The following is a 27,716-nucleotide window of genomic DNA, read 5'->3' as shown; positions in this document are numbered from 1 at the left end:
ACCCTTGTCGCATCGCATCGTGGCTGTCGCATCCTACACTGCAACTTTCCTCTCGACGAACAACCTTTTTCTGCGCCCTGCCCCAACTGTTTGAACCAGACAGGCGCACCTGAGTCTTGGCTTCGAAGATCCCGTAGATACCCAGACCCAGCGTCTTACTCGTACACTTAACACTCTACCGGGACCAGGTTTATTCCTTCCCACCGCATCCCAGTAGCTCATTCCTCTGAGCTTCGCGATATCATCAGAAGGTACAGCTTGGGTAACAGAGGTACTTTGCTCTTGAATCCAGACAACCGCCATCATGTAAGTGAGATCCGCTTCACACAACATCACCCATCACCACATCAGCCAAAATGCGACGCTGGTTCTCCCCCCAAAACAGCGACGAGTGCCATGGCCTCGCCATCAGCACGAAACCCATAAGCATTTCCGCTTCAGTGGTCCCCATCACGTCTCCTTCTACGTCTATACACAGTCATACCCACCAAGCTCGAAACCCTCGACTAACACGCTCACAGGAACCGATCACTCTCCATCAGATCCAGCCACCGCCGCAACGGCTCCCAGAACAACGGCGCCTCCAAGCGCGCCGGCTTCTCCTTCAACTCCCTCCGCGGCAACGTTCAGCCCGAGCTCTCGCGCAAACTCTACAAGATCATCAAGAGCGAGAACAACCTCATCAACGCCCACGAGACCGCCGGCCGTGAGCGCACCTCCATTGCCACCCAGCTGTCCGAGTGGGGCGAGCAGACCAACGACGCCGCCGTCTCGGACGTCTCGGACAAGGTCGGCGTCATCCTGAGCGAGCTTGGCGAGCAGGAGGAACAGTATGCTCACTCTTTGGACGATGCACGCGGTGTTTTGAAGCACATTCGCAACACGGAGAAGAGTGTGCAGCCGAGCCGTGATGGCAAGGATAAGATTGCCGACGAGATTGCCAAGCTCAAGCTGAAGGAGCCCCAGAGCGCGAGGCTCGTGGTCCTTGAGCAGGAGCTTGTCCGCGCCGAGGCAGAGAACTTGGTCGCCGAAGCTCAACTGTCGAATATCGTATGAAGCTGACCTCCCCAAGTCCTTGACACTAGTTTGCTAACAAATAATACAGACTCGCCAGAAGCTCAAGGAAGCGTACGAAGCCGAGTTCGCGGCAACTATTGAGAGGGCCGAGAAGCAAATCATCCTGGCCAAGCACGGCCGACGGCTTCTTCACCTCCTCGATGATACTCCTGTCGTACCGGGCGACGAGCGTCCCACGTATCACCACGCTCAACAGGCGCGACAGATTCTCAATGACGCCGAGGATGACCTGCGCGACTGGCGCCCAGAGCAGGACGATTTCAGTGCTGCACAGTCCGACTCCGTGTCTAACACTAGGGGCACTCAGAACGCGGTACACGACGAGGACGCTAAGATTGTGGCCGGCTCGGTTCCTGCGCACCAGGAAGTTTCGGAGAAGGACACCGATAGCATTGTGAGCAATGGTACCAGGCAGACCGAGTCTGTGGTTGCTCACTAGAGCGGTATGGGGATTCGTCGTGCGATGCTTTCCAGTTTGTATGAAGGATATCAGGACGGACAGGCTGGAGTTGGTGATGTTAATGCTTGCATGTAATACCATTCTTACGGCCGCGCTTTCATGGAATACAAGCTAATTGAACGAATCGCTTTTGGTATTGAATTGATACTTTGCAAAATAACCAGTCCCAATTTGGACTACCTCATCCCAACTAATTGTTCATGTCTTGTCACCGCAACTTAGGAGAGAAAGCGCCAAGCATTGTAGATCTAGCAACTCTGCAGTGTTGAGGGAACCAAGGGAAAGAAAATTAGTATCGGCTTGGTTGGTCAGAAGCATGAATGCTGTTCGTTAGAGATCAGTTGAGGCACGTTGGTATGTGAGGATGCAGGCAACAGCAGGCAGCCGACCCCGCTCTGTGCGACGCCCAACACGGTTCCATTGGAGAGGGACGAGGTTTATAAGTGGTGTGTTCGTCTGTACGCCACCACTCGCACGAGAGGTCTTTTTTTGACAACCATCACCTCCAACCATCATCTTTTTCATAAAGAGTTTTTGATTTCTACAAGATTTCGCCAAGAGAGAAGAAGAAGAAGGACAAAATCATGGACTCGACCACGACGATTGACGTCTCGACGTACGACAACCAGCTCCAATGCCCGCTCTTTGGGACGTTACCGGGCGAGATCCGCAACGAGATCTTTGCGCTGGCGCTGGTGCAGTTCTCCGAGGAGGAGGGGGGCGCGGCGTACCCGAAGGACTCGTACTGGTATCGGCCCGGGTTCACGGGACCTAGGAAGAGTAGTAGCAGTTTGCTGAGGGCGTGTAAGCTGGCGTATGTGGAGGGGCAGAAGGTGTTTTTGAGGGAGTTGGAGTGGGCTTTTTGGTTTGGTATGTTATATTTCCTTGTTTGAGTGTTTTCATCCCCCCTTGGCCTCTACACGAAGCTCTGTGAAGATCTTGATGTGATTTGGGTTGCTCACGAACGAAAGTGAACTAATCTTGGGTGTGTCCAGACCGCGGCCCAGAAGGAAGAACGAGAAACCACGCCTGCGAGAAGTTCTTCTCCGCCCTGACGGAGCAACAGGCGCGCGACCTGACCAAGGTGCGCTTCTTTACGCAGATGTACTGGCTAGAGGAAGGGCGGAACCTGGCGACGCTGTTTGCGCAGCCCCAGTTCCGGCCCGAGGTGTTGACGATCACGGTGCGGTACTCGGACTGGTGGTACTGGGAGAGCGACGAGCCGTTGCGGATGAAGGAGGATTGGTTGCGGGGGTTCCGGGGGCCGAGGGGTCTGAGGGAGCTGAGGGTCGAGTATGAGACGCTTGTGGGGAAGAGGGAGGAGATGATGGGGATTGTGGGGAGGAATAAGGGGTGGAAGTTGGTTGTTGGGGGTGGTGGTGCTGGGAGGGATGATGGGAGGGTGAGAGAGGATGGAGAGGAGAAGGGGGAAGAGGAGGAGGAGGAAGAAGAAGAAGGGTATTTGAGTGCCGAGGGGACGGAGCTGGTGGAGTGGACTTGGACGGGGGCGAGTAAGCTCGGTGGGCAGACGTGGGCTCATCACGGGGAGGGGGATACGGTTGAGTATGTTGTCGTTATGGATACGTGGAGGTTCGTCGAGGGGAGGATGAGCGAGGAGGATCGGGCGAAGAGGGTGGAGATTCGGCCGATGTATTCTGGGTATGCTCATCGGCATATTCTCTGGTGGAGTTCGGACGAGGATGAGGATGAAGATGATGATGATGATGATGAGAATTATAATGATGACGAGGAAGAGGAAGAGGCTGACGAATAAGGGTATACCATGATCTGGCTGGTGCCAATGGCTCGTGGTCGGTTGGAGGCTCTCGGCTGGATTTGTTTGCCGGACATGTCTTTCAAGATGTGTGGTTGAGCATGCAACAATGATTGTATAGCTGATAAGTGTCTACGGGAACACAATTTGATTCTTTTTTTGGGGACACTCTACCATTATTGCTATGATTGTCAAGAATATTGAACATGAACACTGCTTCTTGGGACGGGCAATACAACAACCGATCTACGATTATCAACCGCTTCTTACCGCGAAGGAAATGGTCAGACCTTCAAGATGTAGTCTACCGAACATACACAAAGTGTCTCAAGCAACGTGCGAGCCGACGTGTGATTCAATTTATTCAATCGAGAGCTTTTCGCCCACCTGAAGTCTTTCGAACTCGAGCCTTGGGTAATGTCATTCTCATTATTGATTCTATCGAGCCGAAGAGTCACGGATTGTCCCAAAGGACACTTGCTCATCTCAAACGCAAGCCCATAAATCATGTTTCTCTAGACTACGGTTGCCTTGATGTGGTTCGAACCGCTCTTGGGAAACGCCCCGAAAAAGTCGGCATCAAAGGCGACATCGCGCTCATACAGCGTATCGTGCAACGCCAGCTCGAAGCCAGCCGACGGAGCAAAGATGCGCCCCAGCGTCAAGTAGATTCCCATATTGGCCACGTCCATCCCCACGCAGCTGCGGGTCCCGCGGCCGTAGTTGTTGACGTACTTGCGGAGGCGCTTCCTCTCGCCCGGGTCAAGCCAACGTCCGGGCTCGAATCTGTGCGGATCTGGGAAGATGTTGGCGTCGAGGTAGATATCGTACGTGGACACGGAGACGGTGACACCCTTGGGTATGATTACGTCCCCGTACTGAATCTCATTGTCCGGGTCGGTTCTGGGCAAGCGGCCGGCGATGGGGTGGTTTAGACGGAACGACTCCTGGACGACGGCGTGTAGGTAGTTTAGCTCCTTGAGCTCTTGGTACGTGGGACATCTACCGAGCCTCTTCTCGCAGTCCGCCAGCTCTTTGCGGAGTTGTGCGAGCTTGTCGGGGTGGCTTAGGAGCATAAAGGTCGCAAAGGCGATGGCTTGGCCTTCTGTGTCGATGCCCGCGTTGATGCAGAGCCAGACCTCGTTTACCACGCGCGTCAACTCCTTCTCGTGGGCTGGAAGGTTTGACTCGAGGATATGCTGCACGGTGGATTTGAAGTTGTCGCCGCCGGTCTTTTCGCGTATAGTTGTGTCATTGGTCGTTGCAGCACGATACTGATCTGTGACGGCCTGGTCGATCATCTGAGCAGAGAAGCCACACATTTCATGTTAGTCACTTGGAGGCTTTTTTATTCATGTTGACTCCGATAACGAGAATCAAGTAAACCACTTACGTTCCGGAACCGCAAAACGCGAATCATCCCAGGACTGACGGGCTCCGCGCGCTTGGCCCAGCGCGCGGGCGCTCGCATCACCGCAAAGAACCAGTGTCCGATGTGCCGGCTGATCATGTTCATGCGACCCAGGGTCCTCGCAATCTTGAACATTTCATTCTCAAAGTCCTCGACGTCGACGAACCCAAAGTCGTAGCCGAGGTTCGTGGTGCAAGTCAGGTCGATGGCGAGGCATCGGAAAGCATGGCCCACTAAAGATTATGGACAGGTCAGCGGGTCAGCAAAGTCACCAGGTACACACGCAAGACCTCTGACGATGGAAAAGTAAAGGGATAGGGAAATTGGGAGGGAGGGGAGTTGATTTACAGGTCAATACGGCGCCGGTGCCCTTGGCAGCGCGGAATCTCGCGAGTAATCTTTGCACCAGCGCCTCGTATAAGTGTTCGCGAGACATGACCAGAGGGGTGGCGAACACGGGCAGGATAGCCTCGCGGCGCATCCGATGTAGCTCATGAGGGCTGAGCAGAGGCACGGAAGAACGAGGGGTCAGCAAACACTCGTGAATGAGGACAACAGACGTCCATAAGGCAGTCTCACTTACCCGGCTTGTAGGACACTGTTCGGCGGACCATTGGACCGGTAATACCACCACGGCCTGGACGTCTTTCTCGAGATTTTGAAGGCTTCGGTGAACTCTGGATCCCGAATGTGCACTTCCCATGGGTTTATACGCACTATGGGTCCTAGATAGAGAGATAAGTTGACATCTTCAAGTTGAGCAAGTAACTCCGAATCACTTCGTCACTTACCTGATACATCATGCATGCGGTTGATCTCAGCCCAGTATCGGCCACCTCCATCTTTGAAAAAGTCGTAATAGAACTCGTAGCCGAATGTGAGGGCGGCCAACTTGGGCCCCGGAAAACGAGCAAGAGGGCTGAAGAATAGCCTGTAGACGGCAATAGATACAACGTATGCCGCGGCCAGTAATAGACACGCTATGAAGTATACCATCTTTGCACGCTATTACAGAGTCGCGATGAGAAAGGTCCAGGATCAGTGCTGAAACTGATATGACAGAAGACGCAGACGTAACCACCCTGTCAGTATTACGAACCTCAACCTCGTTTTGAGGTGCTTCTCCCAGGAAGCCACAACGAGATTCGGGCTTCCAATTTCCCGTCTGCTTCTATCTTTGATGCGCCAATATCCCGGCGTGCCATTCTTCACCGCCTTGATAGAATCGTCACAGGTTTCACTCTGGGATGCCAGAGGTCAGACTTTCTCTTGGCCGGTTCAGACCCATTGAGCATGAGCTGCCGTCGATGCAAGTACAAAGCTTAGCAATCGCGTGCTCTCGAGTGGTCGTTCCCGTATACGTACTGAGGGAACCAGCCAGTAGAGTATCTTCCTCGCGATATTAACACTCGTCTTTGGAGTATGCGAAGTATGCATGTGAGGTGTCTGCGTGAACTACGACTACCAATTTCTGTAGCATGACTCAAGGAATACCTTATCCAGTGCTTACGAATATTGGGACTTTCATCCATGTTACATATACGAAGTATTCCGTACTTCGCCGAAGTCTTTCTGATTATTTCTGCTCGAGATCTGATGAAGAGAAGTGATCTTATCTGAACTCTAAATCTTAAGAACTCTGTCGATTGTGATCAACATCAGCTGAAGTCAAAATGCCAGGCCGCACAGGGTGCAATGGTTGGTCGGTGGGGTTGACAGCATCGCCATCAACGTCGCCGGGGACGAAGCGGAATGTAACATGGCCACATAAGCGGATCATGCCGAACGGGATGCAACTTGGCGATTACTAACGGCTTGGGAGGCACGGTCCGACGGGAAGTATTGCTGTTCTTCATAATTCATTTAACTTACCTTTGACGTTGACGGGTCCGAAACTCTAAAGAGGACCCCCAAGCAGTGCATCCAATGGCGATCTCTCGAATGTAGATCCAGGCATCTGCCGGTGGTATTTGCGGACTTCACTCCTTGTTCCGGTCCTCAATGCTGGGAATCCATAGGACGTTCTTGCTGATCATTGGTCCTCCTGCGATGAAGGGGCTCAGCTGTCTAAGTTTCAGGAGACTTTGAGAGTGCTTCACTCCGTACCGAAGGTTGTTCTAGCCTTATTCTGTATCCCCTTGCAAATACAAGCTCCAATAGGGACACGTTCCTGCGACCCTCATCAGGGTCCTGAAGAGAGGGGATTTTCACATCTCCCGACGGAGACTTCGGCGCCGGACTGACCGCTTTGGCGGGTTGAATGATGCCGGCAAGGAGTACCCACCCGTGGTGGGAAACCTCCGTGTAAGCTTTGCTTTGTGAGATGCGCGGAGTTAACCTGCATTAGACATCTTGTTTGTTGTCACTTATGGATAGCCTACTCTCAGTTTCTAGTGTGATGGTAGGCGTGCTTTGCATCTTGGTGGCTCTGGCTCCGAAGTTCTGAGTGTAGATAGTATCCTCTATAACATTCATGTTAGTTCTAGCTTTCGAGGTTGTCTGTAATTTGCTTTTCTTGTTGCACTCCAACCACGTCCAATTCCCCCACGTCGTTACGGTTGCCACCCATTTTGACACTTTGGCGAATTCTTTCTCACCATAGAGCTGCATATCTTAATCGCAAACTCATACTCTGGTCATAAACCACCAATCATGGGCCCGCCTCTCACTGAACTCGCCGTCAAGCACGGCACGGACAAACACAGAGAAGGCAAGGTGTCCATCACTCGGCAAGGCACCACCATGGAGGTCGGCGGACACCTGTACGCACCGCACTACGACTTCCACTTCGGCCCCTTCCGGCACCGCGAGATCAACGTCCTGGAGATTGGCGTGGGCGGGTTCGAGGACCCTAAAGCCGGAGGTGAATCGCTGCGCATGTGGAAGGAGTATTTCCCCAAAGCGCAGATCGTGAGCCTCGACTACTACGACAAGACGGTGCTGCAAGAGGACCGCATACGCATCTATCGCGGCAGCCAAGACGACCCGGCTCTTCTGAAGAGAATGCATGATGAGTGCGGTGGGTTCGACATCATCGTCGACGACGGAAGCCATCGCTGCGACCACGTCATTGCCTCGTTCAAGATCCTATTCCCGCTATTAAGGAAGGGTGGTATCTATGCTGTGGAAGACCTGGAGACGTCGTACTGGAAGGTCACTGGTGGTTCGAGCACTGACCTGAACGCGAAGACGTCGTCCATGGGGTTCTTCAAGAGTCTCCTCGACGGGTTGAATCACAAGGAGTTTGAGATTCCTGGGTATCAACCGACGTACTTTGATAAGCATATTGTGTCAATGACCTTTTATCACAACCTGGTCGTTGTGTACAAGGGCGACAACGACGAAGAAAGCAATGTGATGGTGGGCAATCAAATGCCAGAGGCGTTGGCAGCTCTGTACCCAAAGTTTGACTGGTTGAACGCGACTTAAACGACGTTTTCAGAATACAAGACCCCATGCTCGTAGTAAACCAAATCTTACCTTTAGCTCATAATGAATTCGCGACTTTAAGCTCGTAATCAAAAAATGAAGTCGAATGACGCACTACTTCTCTGAATTTGGCAAAATGTACGCTTGTGTTTCCTACCGTGCTGTCATTCCTTAGTCAGACAGTAAAACGAAGAGGGTTACATGAAGTCCATATGCAGCATTTCGAGCCTCTCATCCAGTGTTGTCTTTACAACAGAGTCTCCTCGACTTTACTCTCTGGTGGAGCTGAGATCTACTCTCAGTTTTGCGATGACTGAAGGAGGAATCATGTCGGTCAACCCAAAGCGCCCAGGATAGCAGCCATTTTCGGACCATAAATACCCCCGCTCACCTCACATCCAGCGATTTGAAGCCGTTGATTCTACAGCATCACTCAGACCTCTAGTACACTACTCATTGCACCATGACTGCTCCGGATTTTCTACCCACCACCCACAAGGCACTCAAAGTATCTGGGCCTGGACATGTCTACGTGTCCGAAGATGCATCAGTACCTTCACCAGGCCGGTCCGAGCTGCTCGTCCGCGTGGCATGCGTCTCTATCAACCAGGTAGACTGCAAGTCTGCCGACCTATCTCCCACACCCGGCGCAACCAGCGGCACTGATTTCTCTGGTGCTGTGGTCGCTCTAGGCAGCGACGTCGATGCAGAGGCTTGGAATGTGGGCGACCGCATAATGGCCGGCATCTTTGGAAACAACCCTCTCCGGCGGGATAACGGTGCGTTTGCCGAGTATGCCGTTGTTCCTGCGCGCCTGGCCTGGAAAATTCCAGCCAGCATGGATCTTGCCACCGCTGCTTCCCTGCCTGCCGCCTTGGCCACCGTCGGACTGTCTCTTTTCCAGTACATGAAGATGGCGATGCCAGAAAATACAAAAGGCGCTCTGCAGCTCGGCTCGAACAAGGATTCAGCAGCAGCATCAACTACCGCAAGCTCGGCATCCTATGTACTGGTCTATGGAGGCGGCACGGCCACTGGGGCTATGGCGATCCAGGTCCTCAAGCTGATGGGTTTCACCCCCATCACGACGTGCTCGACATCCTCAGCAGCACGATCCCTGAAGCTCGGCGCTGCGGCGACCTTTGACTATCGCTCGCCCAGCTGCGGCGCCGACGTCCTGAGCTACACGCAGGGCGCTCTCACGCTCGCTCTCGACTGCATCTCGGACTCAGACTCCATGTCGACATGCTACAAGGCCCTAGGCCCCGCCGGCGGTCGATACGTGGCCCTTGACCCCTTTCCCCTGCGCGGCCACACGCGCCGCAGCGTCGAGCCGGATTGGGTGTGCTGTTACACGCAGTTTGGTCACGATGTGGCCTGGGCCCCGCCGTTCGACCTGGATGCCCGCGTCGACGACCGGGTCTGCGCTGAGGCGTGGTATGTTCTTGCGCAGCGGCTTCTGGACGAGGGTCTGGTCGTACCGCAGCCGTTGGAGGTGCGCCGCGGGGGGTTGGCGGGCGTTGGTGAGGGTATGCAGGAGGTGCGGAGAGGGTTGATCAAGGGAAAAAAGCTTGTGTATTCTGTTGCCGAGATTGCGGTCTAAGCTATGGTTAGTCGAGCTGACGAGTAATTCTACACGTATCCGTAAAGTCCCCCAGATTGAGGCTGTAGGTGTAAGTGGAGGTCAAATCGTGATTGCCGGATGTGGGGCCGAGGGCAGCCCCGCGGCCCCGCCGAGATACCGAAAGAGCCGGAAAAACTACCGCCTGTGTGTCTGATTTGAAAGTCAACGGTGACAACGCATGAGGAACCAAGTCCCGTCGGCATATTGCAAATAAGTTTGTGATACTTCTGTTTACAGTTGGTTCCATAATCCAATAGGCAAGTCTCGTACTAAGATGTGGCGTTTTTAAGTTTTTGGTTGAAAGTACGAAATGGATCACGACAAAAGTCGACATGATATAAGGCATGGAGCTTCAAGGGTGTCCAATTAGACCAGCGTTCCGGAATCCCTGAAGCACAATGTCCACACTTTTCAGTTGCCGAAAAATGTAAAGCGAAAGAACAGACAACTGCTTGGGCAGCTAAATCCTTGTAGTCCAAGTGGATTTGTACTCCGTAAGTGGGCATAATACAAAGTCAACAAATACATACGCAACTCGCCTAATATGAAAACCTGACAAGTCAATTTTTTGACTATATCCTAAATAGACTTCAAAGACCTCCCACCTTCTTCAAGTTTCAACAACTCACAACTCCACATCATAAGCCGTGACAACCAATTACCCTCGTCTTTGTCCACCTGAAAACTGCCCGCAACTCTTGACTCGGTCAACACTATCTTTCCGAATCCGAGCTGAACTTCCCTCAAAGTCTAAAGATCACTCATCTTGGCCGGGGTAATGCGGGCCAGCAACTTGGGCTTTGACCAAATAGAGTGCGTCTTGATATGGAGCCAGTCCTCCGTCTCCGGCGTCAAGGCCAGGTCAAAGTCGTACAGGAACCTGGCAAGGACGCCACGGATCTCATGCAGGGCAATATTCTTACCGATGCACGTCCGGGGCCCCGTGCCGAAAGCAAGCCAGGCGACGCGATTGTCGTACTTGTGGTAGGCGGCGTAGTCGACCTCGTCGAGGAGCCACCGCTCCGGGACGAACTTGGCGGGGTCTTTCCAGTGGAGGGACGAGTTGGACATTGTCCAGGCGGCGACGGCAACTTCAGTCTGTGGGCATGTTCAGGTTAGTTAGAGTACTTCGTATCCACGTTACCAGCATAAAATTTGGCGGTCTGGAGAGGATGGGGCTCGAAGCACATACCTCTTCGGCAAGAAAATCATCGCAAACCTGGTTTCCTCCGGCCGCAATCTCTCGCTGCGTTCCTAGTCCAACCTGGCCGCTTGGGTAGACTGAAGTATAGTCAGCAATTGCATTTTGCTAAGGGAAAAGACAGATCATGTCAGGAAAGTGCTCACATCTCAGAGCTTCCTCGATGACAGCGTTCAGGTAAGGCATCCTCTGGACAACCTGGCTGTTCAAGCTCGACCTGTCCGGAACATTACGAATCTCACGAAGGAGTTTCTCCATCTTGTCCGGGTTGCGGAGAAGTAGGTGCGTCACGGTTGTCAGGGTAGTGGCTGTTGTCTCCGTCCCCGCAACCATCAACATGTTGGCGTTGGCGTTCATGAGCGTGCGGGACATGGTCTCCCCTGGCTGCTTGAGAACATGGCCGAAGATGTCCGGCCTGCCATCGTTGCCCTTCTCCAAGCGCTTGGCGACGAGATTGCTGCAATGCTGCATGTGCTTGGCAGAATCCTGCAGCATACCCTTGGGCGCGAAGAGATCGAACAAGAATCCACCGAGGGGATAGGCCTTGATGACAGATCTCTTGTCTGTGATGATACCCTGGATATTAGCCTTGACATGCCAAAAAGGGGTCGAAGAGTAAGGACGAACTCAAGAGCTTGTACATGACGAATACAGCCGGAACCCACGAGGACTCTATTCCAGTCTCGAGCTGGCCGAGACCCTCCCCAAAGGTCAAATCACCCATGACATCAAACGTCATGAAGTTGTATAGCGTGGCAATGTCCACCACGGTCTCGCCGTCGGCACTGGCGGCAATATCCGCACTCACCCGGCTCATGAGCTGCTCAACGTACTTTTGCACAAGAGGTTCCTGCTCCTTCCACGCCCGCTCGCCAAAGGCAGGGTTGAACTGCTTGCGCTGCGCCGCGTGCCCAGCCGTGGTGGGCTCGAGAGCCATAGGCAGGCGGCCGCTCGGCAGGTTCTTGACGGCGCGGTCGAGATTCTTGACGTTTGGCTTGGCGTTGCCAAACTTGTGGCCGTAAATGTCCTTCCAGGCGCGGGGGTCGATGAAGCTCAGGCGATTCGGACCCAGACGCACCGTCTGACCATACTTTTTGTGCTGTTTGGCTTCCCATTGAAGGATAGATCCTTTGGTGAAGTGGTATGCCCACACGGTGCTAGTGAGCTTGCAGAGGAGTGGCCCTGGGTGCTTGCTGAGGGGATGAAACCAGATGCGGTAGATGGAGATGCTAATGAGCCAGGTAAGGAACAGGGTGAGGACGGTCGAGAGACCTAAGATGACTGGACTGCCAATTGCAGCTTGAGATAGCCTCTCTTGCACCAGAGCTGGGACGGCACTCCATGCTGCCTTTGCTGCCGTCTCCAGTGCCGATGGCGTTGCGTTCATGTTCGTCCAAGTGACAAGGGGTACAGTGAATATCGAAGGGACGAGTACGCTTGAAGGTCATCCAAAAGACTCTTGGATGTAAGTTAGAAGGAGAAGATGCTGTAAATTACTCGTAGAGGATGGTAAAATATACCCACCCAGCCATGAGCCAACCGACGAGGAAGTATGTGATTGTGGCAAGATCCAGCACAACTTCTGCAACCCTATTGATTCCTGCTTGACAACCATGGCCGGATTTTCCTCGAGTGTCCCAATTGACTTCGTTCGGTGTCCACGATGAGTAGTGGCGCAAGATACTCTCAACGTCAAGGCCATGCTCGGCGGGGACAAAGGTGCACAAGCTGATAGAGTTTTAGATAATGAGGCATATACCAATCACCCATGGAGTGTTGTTCTGTACCCACGTCGATGTCTCCACGGTAGTATCAGATTGTAACTCAATATGCGCTCGTTGTATTGTTAGACTCCAATCATCTTCTACTACTCTTGTAAGTGCCCTTGACAGTGAAAGAATGTACCATGTTGACTCTCAGCCAAGCATCACGCTTTTGAGTTTCTACCACATCCGTGTTGAAATCTGATATGAAGAAGAGAACACCCTGTAAACGGGTCCAAAAGAGCAAGTCAATGAGCGGTCTGGTTCGACACGGTGACATTTGCTATTGAGTTTGAGACAGACCGACATCCATGGAGCCCAGGATGTAAGTCTCGGAAACGAGCAGAAGTTCCACGACGCATGGCAACAATGTCAACATCGGGAGTAGCGGTCTACGTATACTCTTGTATAGTGACATTTTGGCTTCAAAGTTCGGACCCAACCCGCACGGCAAGTCAAGAACGGCATGGGTACGAGATACGCTTTCGGTTTGTTGAAGGCCCCTGGTCCGGAGACGGACTTCCTACAGCGGGACGGATCGAATGGTCCCTCTCGCCACGACTAGCGAGTCTAGTCGAGTAGGTATTCATCAGTTGCTTCTTTTCTGCATAAAGCGTCATGATCGAGGACCATCCAGGGCGGTCATCAAGACATCTTGGCTACGGAAGCTCCCACCTAACATCTGCCATTGTTGGCATGCAGACATAGTGTTCTAGGCTAATGCGTGCGTGATCGCCCTCACCTTTGACCTCGTTTCATGTTGTATCAACTACACTACGAGGGCCGTCTCTACTAGAATCAAAGTCAAAATCGTACGTCCACTCACCTATTACATGAGCCTAGTATGGGTGGCCACAGATGTTAACCGCGCAGCAGAACGAAGACCATACACACTAGTCAACTATAATGGCCTCATTACCAGAAGAGCCAATCGCCATCATCGGCTCAGCTTGCCGCTTCCCCGGCGGCTGTGGCTCACCCTCAAAGCTATGGGAGCTCCTCCGCGAGCCCCGTGACGTACGAAAACAGTTCGACCCAAAGCGTCTGAACCTAGAACGCTTTCACAACGCCGACGGACAGACCCACGGTTCTACAGATGTCCGGGGCCTGTCCTACCTCCTAGAAGAAGACACCCGCGTCTTTGATGCGGGCTTCTTCGGCATCAGCCCCGTGGTAGCCTCCGGCATGGACCCGCAGCAGAGGCTGCTCCTCGAGGTATCCTACGAAGCATGCGAGAGCGCAGGCGTCACGCTCGACCGCCTCCGCGGGTCCCAGACGTCGGTCCACGTCGGGTCAATGAGCAACGACTACGGCGTCATCCAGGCGCGCGACCCAGAGACAATGCCCAAGTACAACGCGACGGGTGCCCACGCACCTAGCATCATCGCCAACCGCGTCTCGTACGTGCTGGACCTCAAGGGCCCCTCCGTGACCATTGACACGGCGTGCTCGAGCTCACTCGTTGCGCTGCACCAGGCAGTGCAAGAGTTGCGCGCGGGCGACTGTGACGCCGCCATCGTGGGCGGTACGAATCTCATCATGGATCCCGGGCCGTATATCGCCGAGTCGAAGCTGCAGATGCTCTCGCCGGACTCGCAGTGCCGCATGTGGGATGTGGATGCCAACGGCTACGGCCGCGGCGAGGGCGTCGCCGCGCTGTTGCTGAAGCCGCTTGCAAAAGCATTGGCCGATGGCGACCCCGTTCAGGGTGTCGTTCGTGCGACGGGCGTCAACTCGGATGGCCAGAGTCCCGGGATCACGATGCCGTTTGCGCCGGCCTAGACGGATTTGATCCGGCGGACGTATCGCCGGGCGGGGCTTGATCCGCTCCGTGAGGCGGATCGGCCGCAGTACTTTGAGTGCCACGGAACGGGTACGCAGGCTGGTGATCCGGTCGAAGCCCGCGCCGTGTATGATGTCTTTTTCCGAGGTCAGGGTCAAGATGGCCAGGACCATCAACCGGAGCAGCCCGAGATAACCAAGCCGGAGACTTTGATTGTGGGAAGTATCAAGACCATCATCGGTCACACGGAGGGTTGTGCCGGCCTGGCGGGCGTGATCAAGGTGTTGCTCATGCTCAAGCACCAGACCGTACCGCCCAACATGCTCTTCAACCAGCTCAACCCCAAGATCGCCCCATACTACGGTGCTGGCGCACTTGAGATCGCCACCAAGGCCATGACATGGCCGGCGAGGCCCGCGGGCACTCCGATGCGTGCCTCGGTAAACAGCTTCGGGTTCGGAGGCACCAATGCCCACGCCATTATTGAAGCTTTGCCAGAGGTAGCAGAGGACCAAGAACAGAAACGACAGCTGTCTGATGGGGCTATCGGTCCCCTTCTCTTCTCCGCGCAGTCTGGACCGGCGTTGTTACGCAATGTACAGGCGTACTGGGACTACGCCAAGACGCACGTCGAATCACTAGACCTCAGAGACCTGAGTCGTATCCTGCAGACACATCGGTCGACACACCGCGTGCGGACATTCTTCACAGGCGCGACCAGGCAAGACGTCCTGGATGCCATGGCTGGGTTCGTGACGAGCCACGCCGGCAAGGCCAAGAGCGGCGACATCGGGTCCGTCCCGCGCCTCATCAACCCGGCCGAAGCCCCCGGCATTCTCGGCGTCTTCACAGGCCAAGGCGCGCAGTGGGCCACCATGGGCCGCGGGCTCATGGCAGCATCTCCGGTCTTCCAACGCAGCCTAGAGGCATGCGACACCGTCCTACAACATGACTTGCCGCAGGGCCACGGACACGCGCCAACTTGGTCTCTCATTGAGGAGCTTTGCAAGGATGCGGACACATCGCGCCTAGGCGAGGCCGAGCTGGCGCAGCCGCTCTGCACAGCGTTGCAAATCGCTCAAGTTGACATCATAACAGCATCGGGAATCCGTCTCGATGCTGTCGTAGGCCACTCATCTGGTGAAATCGCAGCCACCTACGCCGCTGGTCTCATCTCGCGCAAGGCCGCCATGCAAATCGCTTACTACCGCGGCTTCTACGCTCACCTAGCCCACGCCGGCACAAAGGTCGGCGGCGGCATGCTGGCGGTAGGTCTCTCGCTCTCGGCGGCCTCGGAGCTATGCCGTCAACCAGCATTCGTCGGCCGCCTGGTCGTAGCCGCTAGCAACGCACCGCAAAGCTGCACCCTCTCCGGAGACCGGGACGCTGTGGCCGAGGCCAAGGAGCAGCTGGAGCGGGACAACATCTTTGCCCGTCCGCTGCTAGTCGACACGGCGTATCACTCGCATCACATGGCTGCGTGTGCCGACGCATACCTCCAAGCCCTCCTGGCTTGCGAAATTGCCGTCAAGCCAGGGAAAGGGAGAGGGCGAGGGGCATGCGTATGGAGCTCCAGCGTCCGAGGCGACGCTCGCCTTGTTCGACGGGGCGGCGAGGCCGAGCTTCTTGCTGCACTCAAGGGCCCATATTGGGTTGCCAACATGGTGCAAATGGTCAAGTTCTCGCAGGCGCTCGAGTCGGCTGTGTGGCACGGCGGACCATTTGACCTAGCCATCGAACTGGGGCCTCATCCGGCTCTCAAGGGCCCCGTCGAGCAGACGCTCAAGGCGGCGTATGGTACCGCGCCGCTGTATGCCAGTCTCCTCAAGCGCAAGACGAGCGACGTGGCTGTCGTGCAAGAGGCGATCGGGTCAGTCTGGTCCCAGCTCGGACCGGCGCATGTCGATTTTGATGGTTTCCGCGGCATATGGGGTGAGAGCACGTCTAACACGACGTCCAAGTCATTACTCGCGGATCTGCCTGGCTACGCGTGGGATCACGACCGGGTATACTGGCGGGAGTCGCGCATCTCGGCGCGGTACCGTACTCTTGCTGACACGACACACGAGCTTTTGGGCCGACGGATGCCCGATGACAACGATCACGAGCTGCGGTGGCGCAACGTCCTGCGCCTGCGTGAGATCCCTTGGTTGAAGGGGCACGAGGTGCTCCGCGAGGTTCTGTTGCCCGGCGCCGCGTACGTCTCCATCGCAGCCCAGGCGGCGCAATACGTCGCCGGTTCTCGGCCTGTGGCTTCGCTGGCCGTGGAGGACGTTGACATTCTGCGGCCGGTAGTTGTGCCTGACAATACGGACGGCGTCGAGACGATATTTACCGTGCAGGTGCTACCAGCGGCGGCAGATGACTACAGTCCGAAGGACAAGGCTGCCCAGGTTGTGCGTGCCAAGTTTGCGTACTACGTGTGTCCGAACGAGGTGAACGGCGCCATGATGCACACCTGTAGGGGTGACTTAGTCATCCATCTCGGCCCCGCCAACTCCGGTAACGGCCCCACTTCGACATCGGTTCTGGTGTTGCCAGGCCGGGAGCCGATTCCGGACAACGCCGTCCATGTCGACGGCGAAGCCATCCACGAGATGTTTGGCCAGATCGGCCTTGATTACCACGACGCATTTGCGGCCATGAAGAGCTGTGAGCGCGCCCTCGGCTACGCGGCCGCCACGGCTGTCTGGCCAGCCGATTCCAACGTCGACACCGATGCCGATGCTGCGTCACTGGGACCAAGCAGCGGCTCCTACGTGCTACATCCAGTTATTTTGGACGTGGCTTTCCAAGCTTTATTCTTAGCACACGCACATCCTGCGAGTCTGATGCTGAAGAGAGCGATGCTGCCGTCGCACATTGATCGCGTGCTCATCGATCCTAACGTGTCTGTCACGACCACAGGCGCAACGACGTCTTCGACTACGTGCCACATGGACGCCTGGGTGACCGATTCAACGGGTGCTACACTCGACGGTGATGTCAGCTTGTACGTCGACGGGGAGGCTTCGGCAAGGGCCTTTGCACAGGTCGAGGGCTTGCGCACGCGGGCGGCTGGAGGGCTAGATGCCTCGCAGGACCGACATATCTTTTGCCGGACGATTCACGGTCATGATGTCTCGGTTATGGGACTTGCACTTCCACCACGCGATCCCATTCAAGATGAAAGAACGCTGCAGGTCAACGAGGCAACGGAGCGACTTACTCTATGGTATATCCGGCAAGTTGTTGCTCAAGTCAAGGTGCCGCCATCGTCTTCTTCAGACAAGGCGGCGGGAGAGAATGAGACAGACAGCCTGCAATGGCACCATCGACGCATGCTCGAGGCCTTTGCCCATCACCTCGACCTAGTCCGCCAGGGCAAACACCCGCTAGTCCAAACTGAATGGCTAAAAGATGGACCTGAAGAAATTGCTGCACTGGACCGCGAACACGGCAATACAGTCGAGTTCCGTCTCATGCACGCCGTAGGCGGCGCGCTCGCCCGTGTCGTGCAAGGCGAGTCCCATCTCCTGCTCCAAGTAATGCAGCAAGACGACCTCCTCAATCAGTTCTACATGCGTAACAACACCTCGGTGGCCACCAACCGCGCCGTTGGCCAGCTCATGAAGCAAATTGCCTTCAAGTTCCCGCGCTGCAACATGCTCGAGATCGGCGCCGGCACGGGTGGGACAACCTGGAGCGTCTTACACGCCGTCGACGACCTCTACGACTCGTACACCTTCACCGACGTCTCGCCCGCATTCTTCGCCGCTGCCGCAGAGAAGTTCGCCGCCTTTGACCGCGTAGCATATCGCACGCTCGATATCGAGCAAGATGTTGCTACGCAGGGGTTCGCGCCGCACAGCTACGACGTCGTCATCGCGGCCAATGTCCTCCACGCCACGAAAAGCCTCGCAGACACACTCGCCCGCGCACGCAATTTACTCCGACCGGGAGGATACCTCGTCCTCCTCGAGACCACGGGTACGCAGAGTATGGTCGGCTTCCTCTTCGGCGGGTTACCGGGTTGGTGGCAGAGTACGGAGCCGTCCCGCCGGTACGGTCCCACCGTGCCGACGCTCGAGTGGCACCGCCTACTCTGCCGCGCCGGGTTCTCGGGCGTCGATACGGTGCTGCATGATAGTCCCGACGAGAGCCGGCACGTCACGTCGTGTATCGTGAGCCAGGCCGTTGATGAGAATGTCCTTCGCCTCCGCAGCCCACTCGACTTTGTCGCGCCAGCAGATCTGCCTACACCGCCGTCTTCTCCACTGCTGCTTATCGGGGGAAAGCGACTTGCCACTACCCGCGTCGTCGACGAGATCACTCGGTTGCTGCCGAAGGGGTGGCGTTCTCGCTTGCGCGCGATTCCCAGCATCGACGACATTGATCTCGACGACGTCAGCCTCAACCGAGCTGACGTCTTGTGCCTGCATGACGCCGATGAGCCCCTATTCGCAACCCTGCCCATGTCGGAACCGCGTCTGCGCCGTCTCCAGCATCTTTTTCTCTCCGCCTCAAGCCTGCTCTGGGTGACGGCTGCAGGCACGTCTGCTCCTCTTCGCGCAAGTATGATCCGCGGCATCACGCGCGTGGTGCCCAAGGAAATTCCCCATCTCAGCGTGCAAGTTCTCGGGCTCGAAGGCGGCGCCGGACCCGCGGCAGATGCCCGGCGCTGTGTCGAAGCGCTCCTGCGGCTGAGACACATGGCTGACATCCGGGAAACTGAGGGGCAGACTCCGCTCCCGCTGTGGTCTGTAGAGCCTGAGTGCGAGGTTCTGGTTGACGGCGAAATCCGCATTCCGCGCGTGATGCCTGCCACGGCACTCAACGAGCGTTTTGCCGCGCGCAATCGGCCTGTTGTCAAGACAGTTGACGCAACTGACGTTGCGGTCCAGGCTGTTGCGAATGTGAATGGAAAGATGGAGTTGCGGCGCTTTGTTGATCACGGCCAGGGAGCTTTGCAGATGGACGTCGACTATGCTTTGCATGTGCCATCTCGTAATGATGGGTCTTCGGTCTACATCGTCCACGGGCGCGTAAATGACGAGTGGGCGATGACACTCAGCTCTGCCAATGCATCGAAGCTGACCCTACAGCCCTGGGATGTAGTCCGGGTCAGCAGCTCGTGCTATACGCCAGCGTCCATCAGAGCCACGGCTGACGCGCTGCTTCGTCGTGCTCTTATTCACCACATGGCAGGAAGAGCATCCAACGCTGGTGCAATTGTTAGAGTCCTCCTCTTCGAACCGCAACGTGACATGGTTGGGAATCTCGAGGCAGAGCTCAAGACAGAGCTCCAGGGTGTCAACGTTGAGGTCTACTGCGTCACCTCCAACCCTGATGTTGAGCAGACTCCTGCAGGCTGGATTCGTGTCCACGCGAACATGTCAAGACGTATGGCCAAGCATTGTCTGCCGTCACACAGAATCGACTTCTTCGTAGACTGCTCGGAGACGTCGGAGAAAGCTACCAATCCAGCTCGGGAGCACTTGAAGGAATCTCTGCCGCCCAATTGCCAAACATTCACGTTCGGCGGCGAGCTTCTACGGGGCTTCTTACCGCATCAGTCTACGATCAAGGCCGAGAGTCAGAGCCAGACCATCGAAGCCTTGCTCAAGTCTGTAGATATTGCTACTGACTCCACGGACGAAAGCTGTGACAAGTCAACAACGCCGATCATGGCCGCTGACCTGGCCGGCATGAACGTGAGCACCCTCTCCCGCGAGCGATACCTCTGCTCCTGGAATCAACAACAATCATTTCCCTTGACAATTCAACCGCCCGAGGCTGACATCCATCCGAACGGGCTCCTCCGCCCAGACCGAACTTACCTGATCATGGGCGGCTCCGGCGGCCTGGGCCTCTCTCTCACCCGCTGGATGATCCGCCACGGCGCCCGCAACATCGTAATCACATCCCGCCGCGCCCAGACAAACGTAGATCTCCAAGCCGAGGCCGGCCGAGCGGGAGCGACAGTCCACACCCTCGCCGTGGACGTTACGCAGCGCGCGGAAGTCGAGACAGCAGTCGCTACCATCCGTGCGACGATGCCGCCCATTGCGGGAGTATGTAATCTTTCCATGGTCCTCCACGATGCCGTCTTCCTCGACATGTCCCCACGCCAGCTCAACGAGACGCTGGCAGCCAAAGTTATGGGAACAGAGAACCTCGATGCCGTTTTCAACGAGGGTGCCGAAAAGCTAGACTTCTTCATCGTCACGTCGTCGGCGGCGAGCACCATCGGCAACGTCGCCCAGGCAAATTACCACGCCGGCAACCTCTTCATGGACGCCGTCGTCGCGGGCCGCCGTGCCAGGGGTTTGGCTGCGTCTGTGGTGCATATCGGGTGGGTGGCGGACACGGGGTACATTACGCGCTTTGAAAAGGAGAAGCAGCTGGCCGATCACTTCCGGAGTATTCGACTTACACCGTTATCCGAGACGGATGTGCAGGATGCGTTTGCGATGGCTGTGCGCACAAGTCGGGTTGACTCCTCCGGCACTAGCGACGACCTCGAGCACGACATTACCATGGGTCTTGCGCCGCCTACCGCACCCATGCAGGCCGGACAGGTGAATAAGGCTGTGTGGACGTCAGATCCCCGGCTCATGGCCCTGAAGCCGTACACCATACTATCAGCCGATTCTCAGCAGCAGCAAAACAGTCAACACGGCGACGGCCGCCCCAGCGGCGGTGCTGGCGTTCGCGAGCAAGTGGCTCACGCCGAGACGGAGGATGACGCCGTAGCGGCTGTGGCTGCGGCGTTCGGAGCCAAGCTCGAGACTATGCTGCAGCTTCCCAAGGGCGCTGTCCACGAGAGCAACGGTCTCGAGAGGCCTATCGTTGACTTGGGCATCGACTCGCTGGTGGCGGTGGAGATTCGTACGTGGTTCCTCAAAGAGCTTGATACCGAGGTGCCGATTGTCAAGATTTTGGGCGGTGAGACAGTGTTGGAGGTTTCGGCGAAAGCGGCTAAGAAGATGTTGGCTGATCGCAAGGAGCTTCCTCCCAAGATGGATGAGAAGAAGGAGGTCAAGGAGGTCGAGAAAGGCACCCAGGCCCCGGAAGACCTTGTCAAGCAGACTCCCAAAGCAGCTCTAGCCCCTGATGTCGCTATCCTTATTCCGCTTGACTCAAGCTTGGTCTCGACGGGAAACAGCAGCAGTAGCAGCAGCATCGTTGAACACTCTGGATCTGGCTCAGACAGCCCCAAAACGGCCACCACAGATGACGAGGAAGAAGGAGAAGAAGAACACCAGGACCAGCCGAAGAGGATGAACTCCGTCGTCCGCCCCGACCCCGTCATCATTAGAGAAGCCCCCATGTCTGCCGCTCAATCCCGCTTTTGGTTCGTCCACAAGCACTCGGACAACCCATCCGCCTGCAATAACGCCTTCTACTACCGGCTGCGGGGCCGTCGCCGCCTCAATGCCGCCCGGCTGCGTCACGCCCTCCGACTCGTCGCGGCCCACCACGAGTGCCTCCGCACCTGTTACTACCCGCGTCTCGAAGACGGTCATCCGATGCAAGGAATCATGGCGCCATCGGAGTCGATCATTAGTCTCATGCACACCGAGTATGAAGATCGCGACGGCATCGAGACGGGGCTGCAACAGACGCTTGAGGGCTCTAAGACGCGCGCTTGGGACCTTGAGCATGGAGAGACTATGGAAGTCTCGCTGCTGATTCTTAAGGGTGATCAAGGAGAATTAGAAGGAGAAGAAGAAGAGGAGTACGGGTACCTCGTGCTGGGATACCACCACATTACCCTAGACGGTTGGAGCGTAGCCCTCTTCTGGCGAGACGTCGACAGGGCATACCGCATGCAACCGCTCACCCCCGTCGATCGCGGCCTCTCGTACGTCGATTACTCGCTTCACCAGCTTAGTGAAGAAGAAACAGGCGCCCTTGACGAGGACCTTGCCTTCTGGCGCACCGAGTTCGCCTCCTCACTACCCGATACGCTTCCCCTTTTGCCCATGGCCCGCGGCCTTGACAGGTCGTCTCTGGTCAGACAGCAGCAGCAGCAGCCAAGCAGTGCTCACAATCTAGACCAGGAGCTCAATCCAGCACAACTCGAGGCCGTTAAATCACTCAGCCAGCGTTTACGCATAAGCCCCTTCCACGTCCACCTCGCCCTCCTCCAAGTCCTCCTCGCACGCCTCACCGGCACCGGAGACATCTGTATCGGCGTAGTAGACGCCAACCGCCGCGACGAGCGCTTCGTCAATACACTCGGCTGCTTCGTCAACATGCTGCCCCTTCGTGCCACCGTAGCAGCATCCGGTACAGCCTCTTCCGGAACTACTTCCTCCGGCCCGGACTTTGGCTCTATAGCCCGCGCCGCCTCCCGTAAAGCAATGTCCGTCTTCGCCCACGGCCCGCTCCCCCTAGACCGTATCCTATCCCTCGCCTCCGCCCCACGCGCAACAGAGGCCCATCCGCTCTTCCAAGCCGCCATCAACTACCGCACAGCCGGTGGCGGCGGCATCAATATCTGGGACCTACCCCTCGGCGCCGACGACACCCGCATGAAACTATCCTGGCACGGCGCAAAGGAGGCCGAGAACCCGTACGACGTGAGCTTGGGATTCTTTGAGATGCCTGGGGGCGGGTGTCTCGCGCAGATCTGGTGCTCTGCCACGCTGTATGGGCCCGAGGCGTGCCGGTCTCTGATGGATGTGTATCTGAGGTTGCTGGAGGCTGTCGCTCGTGATCCTGAGGCGGCTGTGGACCGGCTGAGCTTGTACGATGATTCAGATCCGCGTGTGCTTCGCGCGCTCGAGGTTGGCCGAGGTCCCGAGATGAGATTCGACTGGGTTGATACCGGGTCAACTCTGTGTTTGTCTCGTCGTGTGCGGGATATGTGCCGCTTACACCCCGCGCGTACAGCCGTCACCGACGCTGCTGGGAGCGTGTCGTATGCTCAACTAGCAGACCGGACGAACCATTTGGCACACCGGTTGAAGGAGGCCGGCGTTCGCGCGCGCAATGTCGCCGTCTTGTGCGAGCCGTCGATCGATGGTATCGTCGCCATGCTCGCTACCCTCGAAGCTGGAGCCGTCTACGTTCCCCTCGACGTCAGCCTGCCCGCCTCCCGTCACGCAGACATGCTCCGGCTTTGCGAGCCCGCGCTCGTGCTCTTCCACAGTCAGACGTTCAAGCGTGTAAACGCCTTGGTAGATGACTTTGTCGGAGAGCAGCACATGCGAGTCCTTCAAGTGGACGTGGACCACATCCAAAAAGACCCCAATGCTCATGGCGATCTTGATGACTCCAACAAGATATCACCGGCATTCCTCCTTTTCACAAGCGGCTCAACAGGCACCCCCAACGGTGTCCACTTAACTCAACCCAACTTTGCAAATCACATCGCCCTCAAAGCGCAAACCTTCTCCCTGACTCACAACGACTGCGTCCTCCAACAGAGCTCCCTGGGCTTCGATATGGCCCTCGTCCAGACCTTTTCCGCCCTCACCAACGGAGGCCGCCTCGTCATCGCGCCCGCTGATTCCCGCCGCGATCCCGTTGCCATAGCGGCGCTCTTAAAGCACGAGGCCATATCCATGACCATCGCCACGCCGACCGAGTACCTCGCCTGGATCCACGCCGCCGCCGACGTCTTAGCCCATGACAACGACGACAATAAGACTGCCTGGCGGTTGGCCTTCTCGGGCGGGGAACAGATTCCCCCCCGTCTGCTGACTGAACTCGGCCGTCTCGGGATCCCGGGCCTCCAACTGACGAATTGCTACGGACCAACAGAGATCTCAGCAGCAGCAACCTTTCAACCTATCTCACTCGACAACGGCAACGACCCGTTGTCAGCTTCCTGCGTAGCATCACCCTCCGCACCCTCAGCCATCTGGAGACCCTTCGCCGTAGGCAGAGCCCTGCCAAATTATACCGTCATCATCGTCGACCCTATCACCACCAGCACTACCCCACAGCCCCTACCGCTAGGACAAACAGGCGAGATCTGCATCGGCGGAGCGGGCGTGGCGCTGGGATACCTCAACAGGCCAGACCTCACGCACTCGCGTTTCCTTAAAAACGTACCGGGGATGGGCAAGGGCACGTTATACCGCACTGGCGATAAAGGCCGCCTCCTCTCCGATGGGACGCTCCTCTGTCTAGGCCGGCTCGACGGCGACACGCAGATCAAGCTGCGCGGGCAGAGGGTTGATTTGCAGGAGATTGAGGCCGCCGTGCTTCGAGCTTCTGAGGGTATCCTTGCGTCTGTCGTGGTATCTCGGCGCCGTCTGGATGGTGCTGATGCTGGGGGTGTTGGTGAAGATGATATCCTCGTAGCTCATGCCACGCTCGTCGAAGACGGGGATCGCACCACCGAGCAAGACGATAACGACACCTCTTCCTCTTCCTCCATCCTCTCTCGTGTGAAGTTGCCGCAAGCCTTTATCCCCACAGCAATCTACATGCTCAAGACGCTGCCAACGACACCGAACGGCAAACTAGACCGCAGGGCCATCGCCCGTCTCCCTCTGCCTGAAAGAATGAGGCCTAGCCCCCTCGGATCCGACTTGAATACAATAAACACCGACGCACCTGAGCAGAATGAAGGAGAGAAACTTACCGTTCGCCAAGGCGAGCTTCGTCTTCTCTGGGAGCGTGTCCTCCCTTCCCTGAGCGAGAAGCGTATCGGCCCGTCATCCGACTTCTTCCTCTGCGGCGGTAACTCGCTGCTGCTGATGAAGCTCCAAAAGGCAATCAAGGAGACCACGGGCGTGGGGATCAGCACGAAGCAGATGTACGAGGCCACCACGCTGCGCGCCATGACGCGTGCCGTCTTTGAGGATTCCGCGGCGGCGGAGGAGAATGTCCGGATAGACTGGAATACTGAGACGGCTGTTCCGAAATGGTTGAGGGAGGAGATTGAGACGATTAAGGTGACGGCCGCATCCGCCGCTGATGCCGCCGCTGTGAAGAAGGACAAGACTGAGGCCGGCATCGAAGTTCTCCTGACAGGAGCATCTTCTTTCCCGGGAAGCCACATCCTCACAGCCCTCCTCAACCACCCGTCCGTCTGCAAAGTCCACTGCATCGCCGTCCCCTCCGACTATCACCAACCCCTTTCTTCCTCATCCTCTGCCTCCGTCGCCGAGGTAGTCTACTACACAGGCACCCTCCTCTCCAAAACCCTAGGCCTTACCTCCACCGAACGAGAACACCTCTCCAAAACCGTACACATCATCGTCCATGCAGCCGCCCACGGTCACTGCCTCAACCGCTTCGCCACTCTCCGCCGCCCAAACCTCGAGTCCCTACACTCTCTCGCCTCCCTGTCCCTGGCATCAGCTTCCCCTCGCAGAAGAGCAATCCCAATTCTCTACCTCTCGAGCCCGCGCACCCTCCTCCTAGCAGGCAAAATTGAAACCCCCAGGTCCCCATCATCCTTGCGAGATTTCCCTCCGCCAGCCGTCGACGGGTCGGACGGGTATACGGCGAGTAAGTGGGCAGGTGAAGTGTTCTTGGAGAACCTGGTCAACCACCTCAAAGAGCGTGATCACAACGCCGAAGCTGGGGTAGGCGGACAACCAGGACCTAACCCCCTCGGCTTCAAGATCGCAATCCATAGGTCCTGTACCCTTGTGAGCCCTCAAGCACCCAACTCGGACGCAATGAACGGCATCCTACGCTACTCCCTCGCCATGCGCTGCGTACCTCGCCTCCGGCGCGCAGAAGGGTTCCTAGACTTTGCGCCGCTCGGCGATGTCGTGGGACAAATCGCCGCCGCCGCCGTCGAGTTGGCAGCTCTTCCAGATACCTCTACATCAACAACAGAGGCTTCAGCGGCAAACTCGTCGCAGTCATCATCGTCATCTGTCCACTTCCGCCACCACTCGGGCGGCATCAAGACCCCTTTCTCACAATTCCGCACACACCTGGAGACCGTCTACGGTGGTGCGTTTGACGAGGTTGACATGCAAGAATGGCTCGTCCGTGCTTCGCGACAGGGTCTGGACCCGCTTATCACTGCGTACATTGAGGCCCTGCTTGAGAGCGGGATGCCGCTGGTGTCGCCGTATCTCGGAACAGATTTGGAGTAGATTGAGGTGTAAGAAGATGTTGGGTGCTAGATGAGCTTCTATTGCTTCGTTGTGCTAGTATCTATGATATCGTGGGGGAAATGTCAACTAGAGGTGTGAACAGTACTCTAGTTTCTCGTTGTGTTTTGTAGATCCGATTCACAATTATGTATTGATGCTCTGTAACTTTGCTTTCCCATACGCCCTACGAGTTTCTAAATTTCGTTCATGTTCAGAAATCGACACTAATAATACCAGATCATTGACCGAATGCAGAACCTATGGCTGCCGCTAACTTATTGCTCGAGAAACATGCCAAAGTGAAGAAAGAAACGACAGAAACAAGACCAGCTGTGAAAAAGGGAGTGCATTCAGCCCCTCATACCCGAACTAAAAGAAACCAGTTTTGCCATCACCTCTCCGGGTGTGTTAAAATCGCAGTGAATAAATTTCCCCAGCCTCCTGTATTAGTAGTGGAATTCCGATTGGCTGGATTCTCACTGGTCCAACCAATCTTCTTGACATTGACGACTTACAACTATTCAAGCAGGCCGTCACCGAATCCGACCTATTATTTTTTTCTTTCACATTGATCAAATATCATTGAGGAAAGCGGTGGGCTCGCCGAGTTAGTATATGACGGATCTGCCGCTCATGCCAAGTCCTCCTGCAAGACATTACTACAAAGGGAAGTCAGAAGTATCGCGGGGCACAGCTGAAGCCGCCAAGCCATGGAGCGAGCAGTTTTTGAGTTGCCCAGTACATTTTCTCTGGATTTTGGCTTCCTTAGGGCTATTTTACTACGTCTGTTGAAGGTCAAAAGAGTTATGGAAGCCACAGGGTTCTCACTTACCTTGAGCTGGCAAGGTGAGGTGACTGATCATCTTCTTTCCCAAGCCATCAGGTAGGTATGCAACGTTCGGACGATGGAACTACTCCGATAGGAAGAAAAAATCAAGCGACAGTGAGACAACTCTGATAATCGCCCGAAAGGTATGGTTCGACGGGAGGGACCGCGACTAGCTTCCATCCGATGTTACATTATTCTCCGAATGCACGCCTACGGCTTACAGCCAAGTTCTTGGTTCAATCGTTTCGGACAGTATAGAGACATATAACGCGGGTCATAGGGATCCTAAGTTGGACTGATTAAAACTGG

General features: G+C 56.1%; 7 protein-coding genes across 7 annotated transcripts; 5 read left to right on the top strand and 2 right to left on the bottom strand.

Moving 5' to 3' along the window:
* Positions 1-356: 356 nt before the first annotated feature.
* On the top strand, positions 357-1,516 carry HER10_EVM0003892 (sphingolipid long chain base-responsive protein LSP1; the record flags this gene model as incomplete). Its single annotated transcript, XM_035473554.1, has 3 exons — positions 357-466; positions 522-1,050; positions 1,106-1,516. 3 exons carry the CDS (start codon positions 357-359, stop codon positions 1,514-1,516), a joined length of 1,050 nt encoding a protein of 349 aa, XP_035334837.1.
* Positions 1,517-2,121: 605 nt separating this feature from the next.
* On the top strand, positions 2,122-3,477 carry HER10_EVM0003274 (uncharacterized protein; the record flags this gene model as incomplete). The annotated part of the gene is made up of 3 exons (XM_035472956.1): positions 2,122-2,264; positions 2,337-2,407; positions 2,533-3,477. 3 exons carry the CDS (start codon positions 2,122-2,124, stop codon positions 3,309-3,311), a joined length of 993 nt encoding a protein of 330 aa, XP_035334791.1. The 3' UTR covers positions 3,312-3,477.
* Positions 3,478-3,826: 349 nt separating this feature from the next.
* On the bottom strand, positions 3,827-5,718 carry HER10_EVM0009070 (cytochrome P450; the record flags this gene model as incomplete). The annotated part of the gene is made up of 5 exons (XM_035478569.1): positions 3,827-4,612; positions 4,705-4,955; positions 5,071-5,222; positions 5,306-5,447; positions 5,514-5,718. The coding sequence occupies 5 exons, from the start codon at positions 5,716-5,718 to the stop codon at positions 3,827-3,829; spliced, it is 1,536 nt and encodes a 511-aa protein (XP_035335209.1).
* A 1,656-nt stretch (positions 5,719-7,374) lies between these two features.
* HER10_EVM0001074 (hard-surface induced protein 5) lies at positions 7,375-8,151 on the top strand (the record flags this gene model as incomplete). Its single annotated transcript, XM_035470835.1, has 1 exon — positions 7,375-8,151. One exon carries the CDS (start codon positions 7,375-7,377, stop codon positions 8,149-8,151), a length of 777 nt encoding a protein of 258 aa, XP_035334618.1.
* A 463-nt stretch (positions 8,152-8,614) lies between these two features.
* On the top strand, positions 8,615-9,754 carry HER10_EVM0008854 (alcohol dehydrogenase GroES-like domain-containing protein; the record flags this gene model as incomplete). Its single annotated transcript, XM_035478362.1, has 2 exons — positions 8,615-9,221; positions 9,258-9,754. The coding sequence occupies 2 exons, from the start codon at positions 8,615-8,617 to the stop codon at positions 9,752-9,754; spliced, it is 1,104 nt and encodes a 367-aa protein (XP_035335195.1).
* A 771-nt stretch (positions 9,755-10,525) lies between these two features.
* HER10_EVM0012168 (uncharacterized protein) lies at positions 10,526-12,363 on the bottom strand (the record flags this gene model as incomplete). The annotated part of the gene is made up of 4 exons (XM_035481569.1): positions 10,526-10,873; positions 10,968-11,056; positions 11,123-11,539; positions 11,604-12,363. 4 exons carry the CDS (start codon positions 12,361-12,363, stop codon positions 10,526-10,528), a joined length of 1,614 nt encoding a protein of 537 aa, XP_035335431.1.
* A 1,032-nt stretch (positions 12,364-13,395) lies between these two features.
* HER10_EVM0001489 (uncharacterized protein) lies at positions 13,396-26,578 on the top strand (the record flags this gene model as incomplete). Its single annotated transcript, XM_035471234.1, has 2 exons — positions 13,396-14,467; positions 14,522-26,578. Exons 1-2 carry the CDS (start codon positions 13,646-13,648, stop codon positions 26,576-26,578), a joined length of 12,879 nt encoding a protein of 4,292 aa, XP_035334646.1. The 5' UTR covers positions 13,396-13,645.
* Between the last annotated feature and the right edge of the window lie 1,138 nt (positions 26,579-27,716).

Source organism: Colletotrichum scovillei (genome assembly GCF_011075155.1).
Source record: "Colletotrichum scovillei strain TJNH1 chromosome Unknown Contig00004, whole genome shotgun sequence".
NCBI lineage: Eukaryota > Fungi > Ascomycota > Sordariomycetes > Glomerellales > Glomerellaceae > Colletotrichum > Colletotrichum scovillei.
This window is presented reverse-complemented; position numbering and strand designations above follow the sequence as displayed.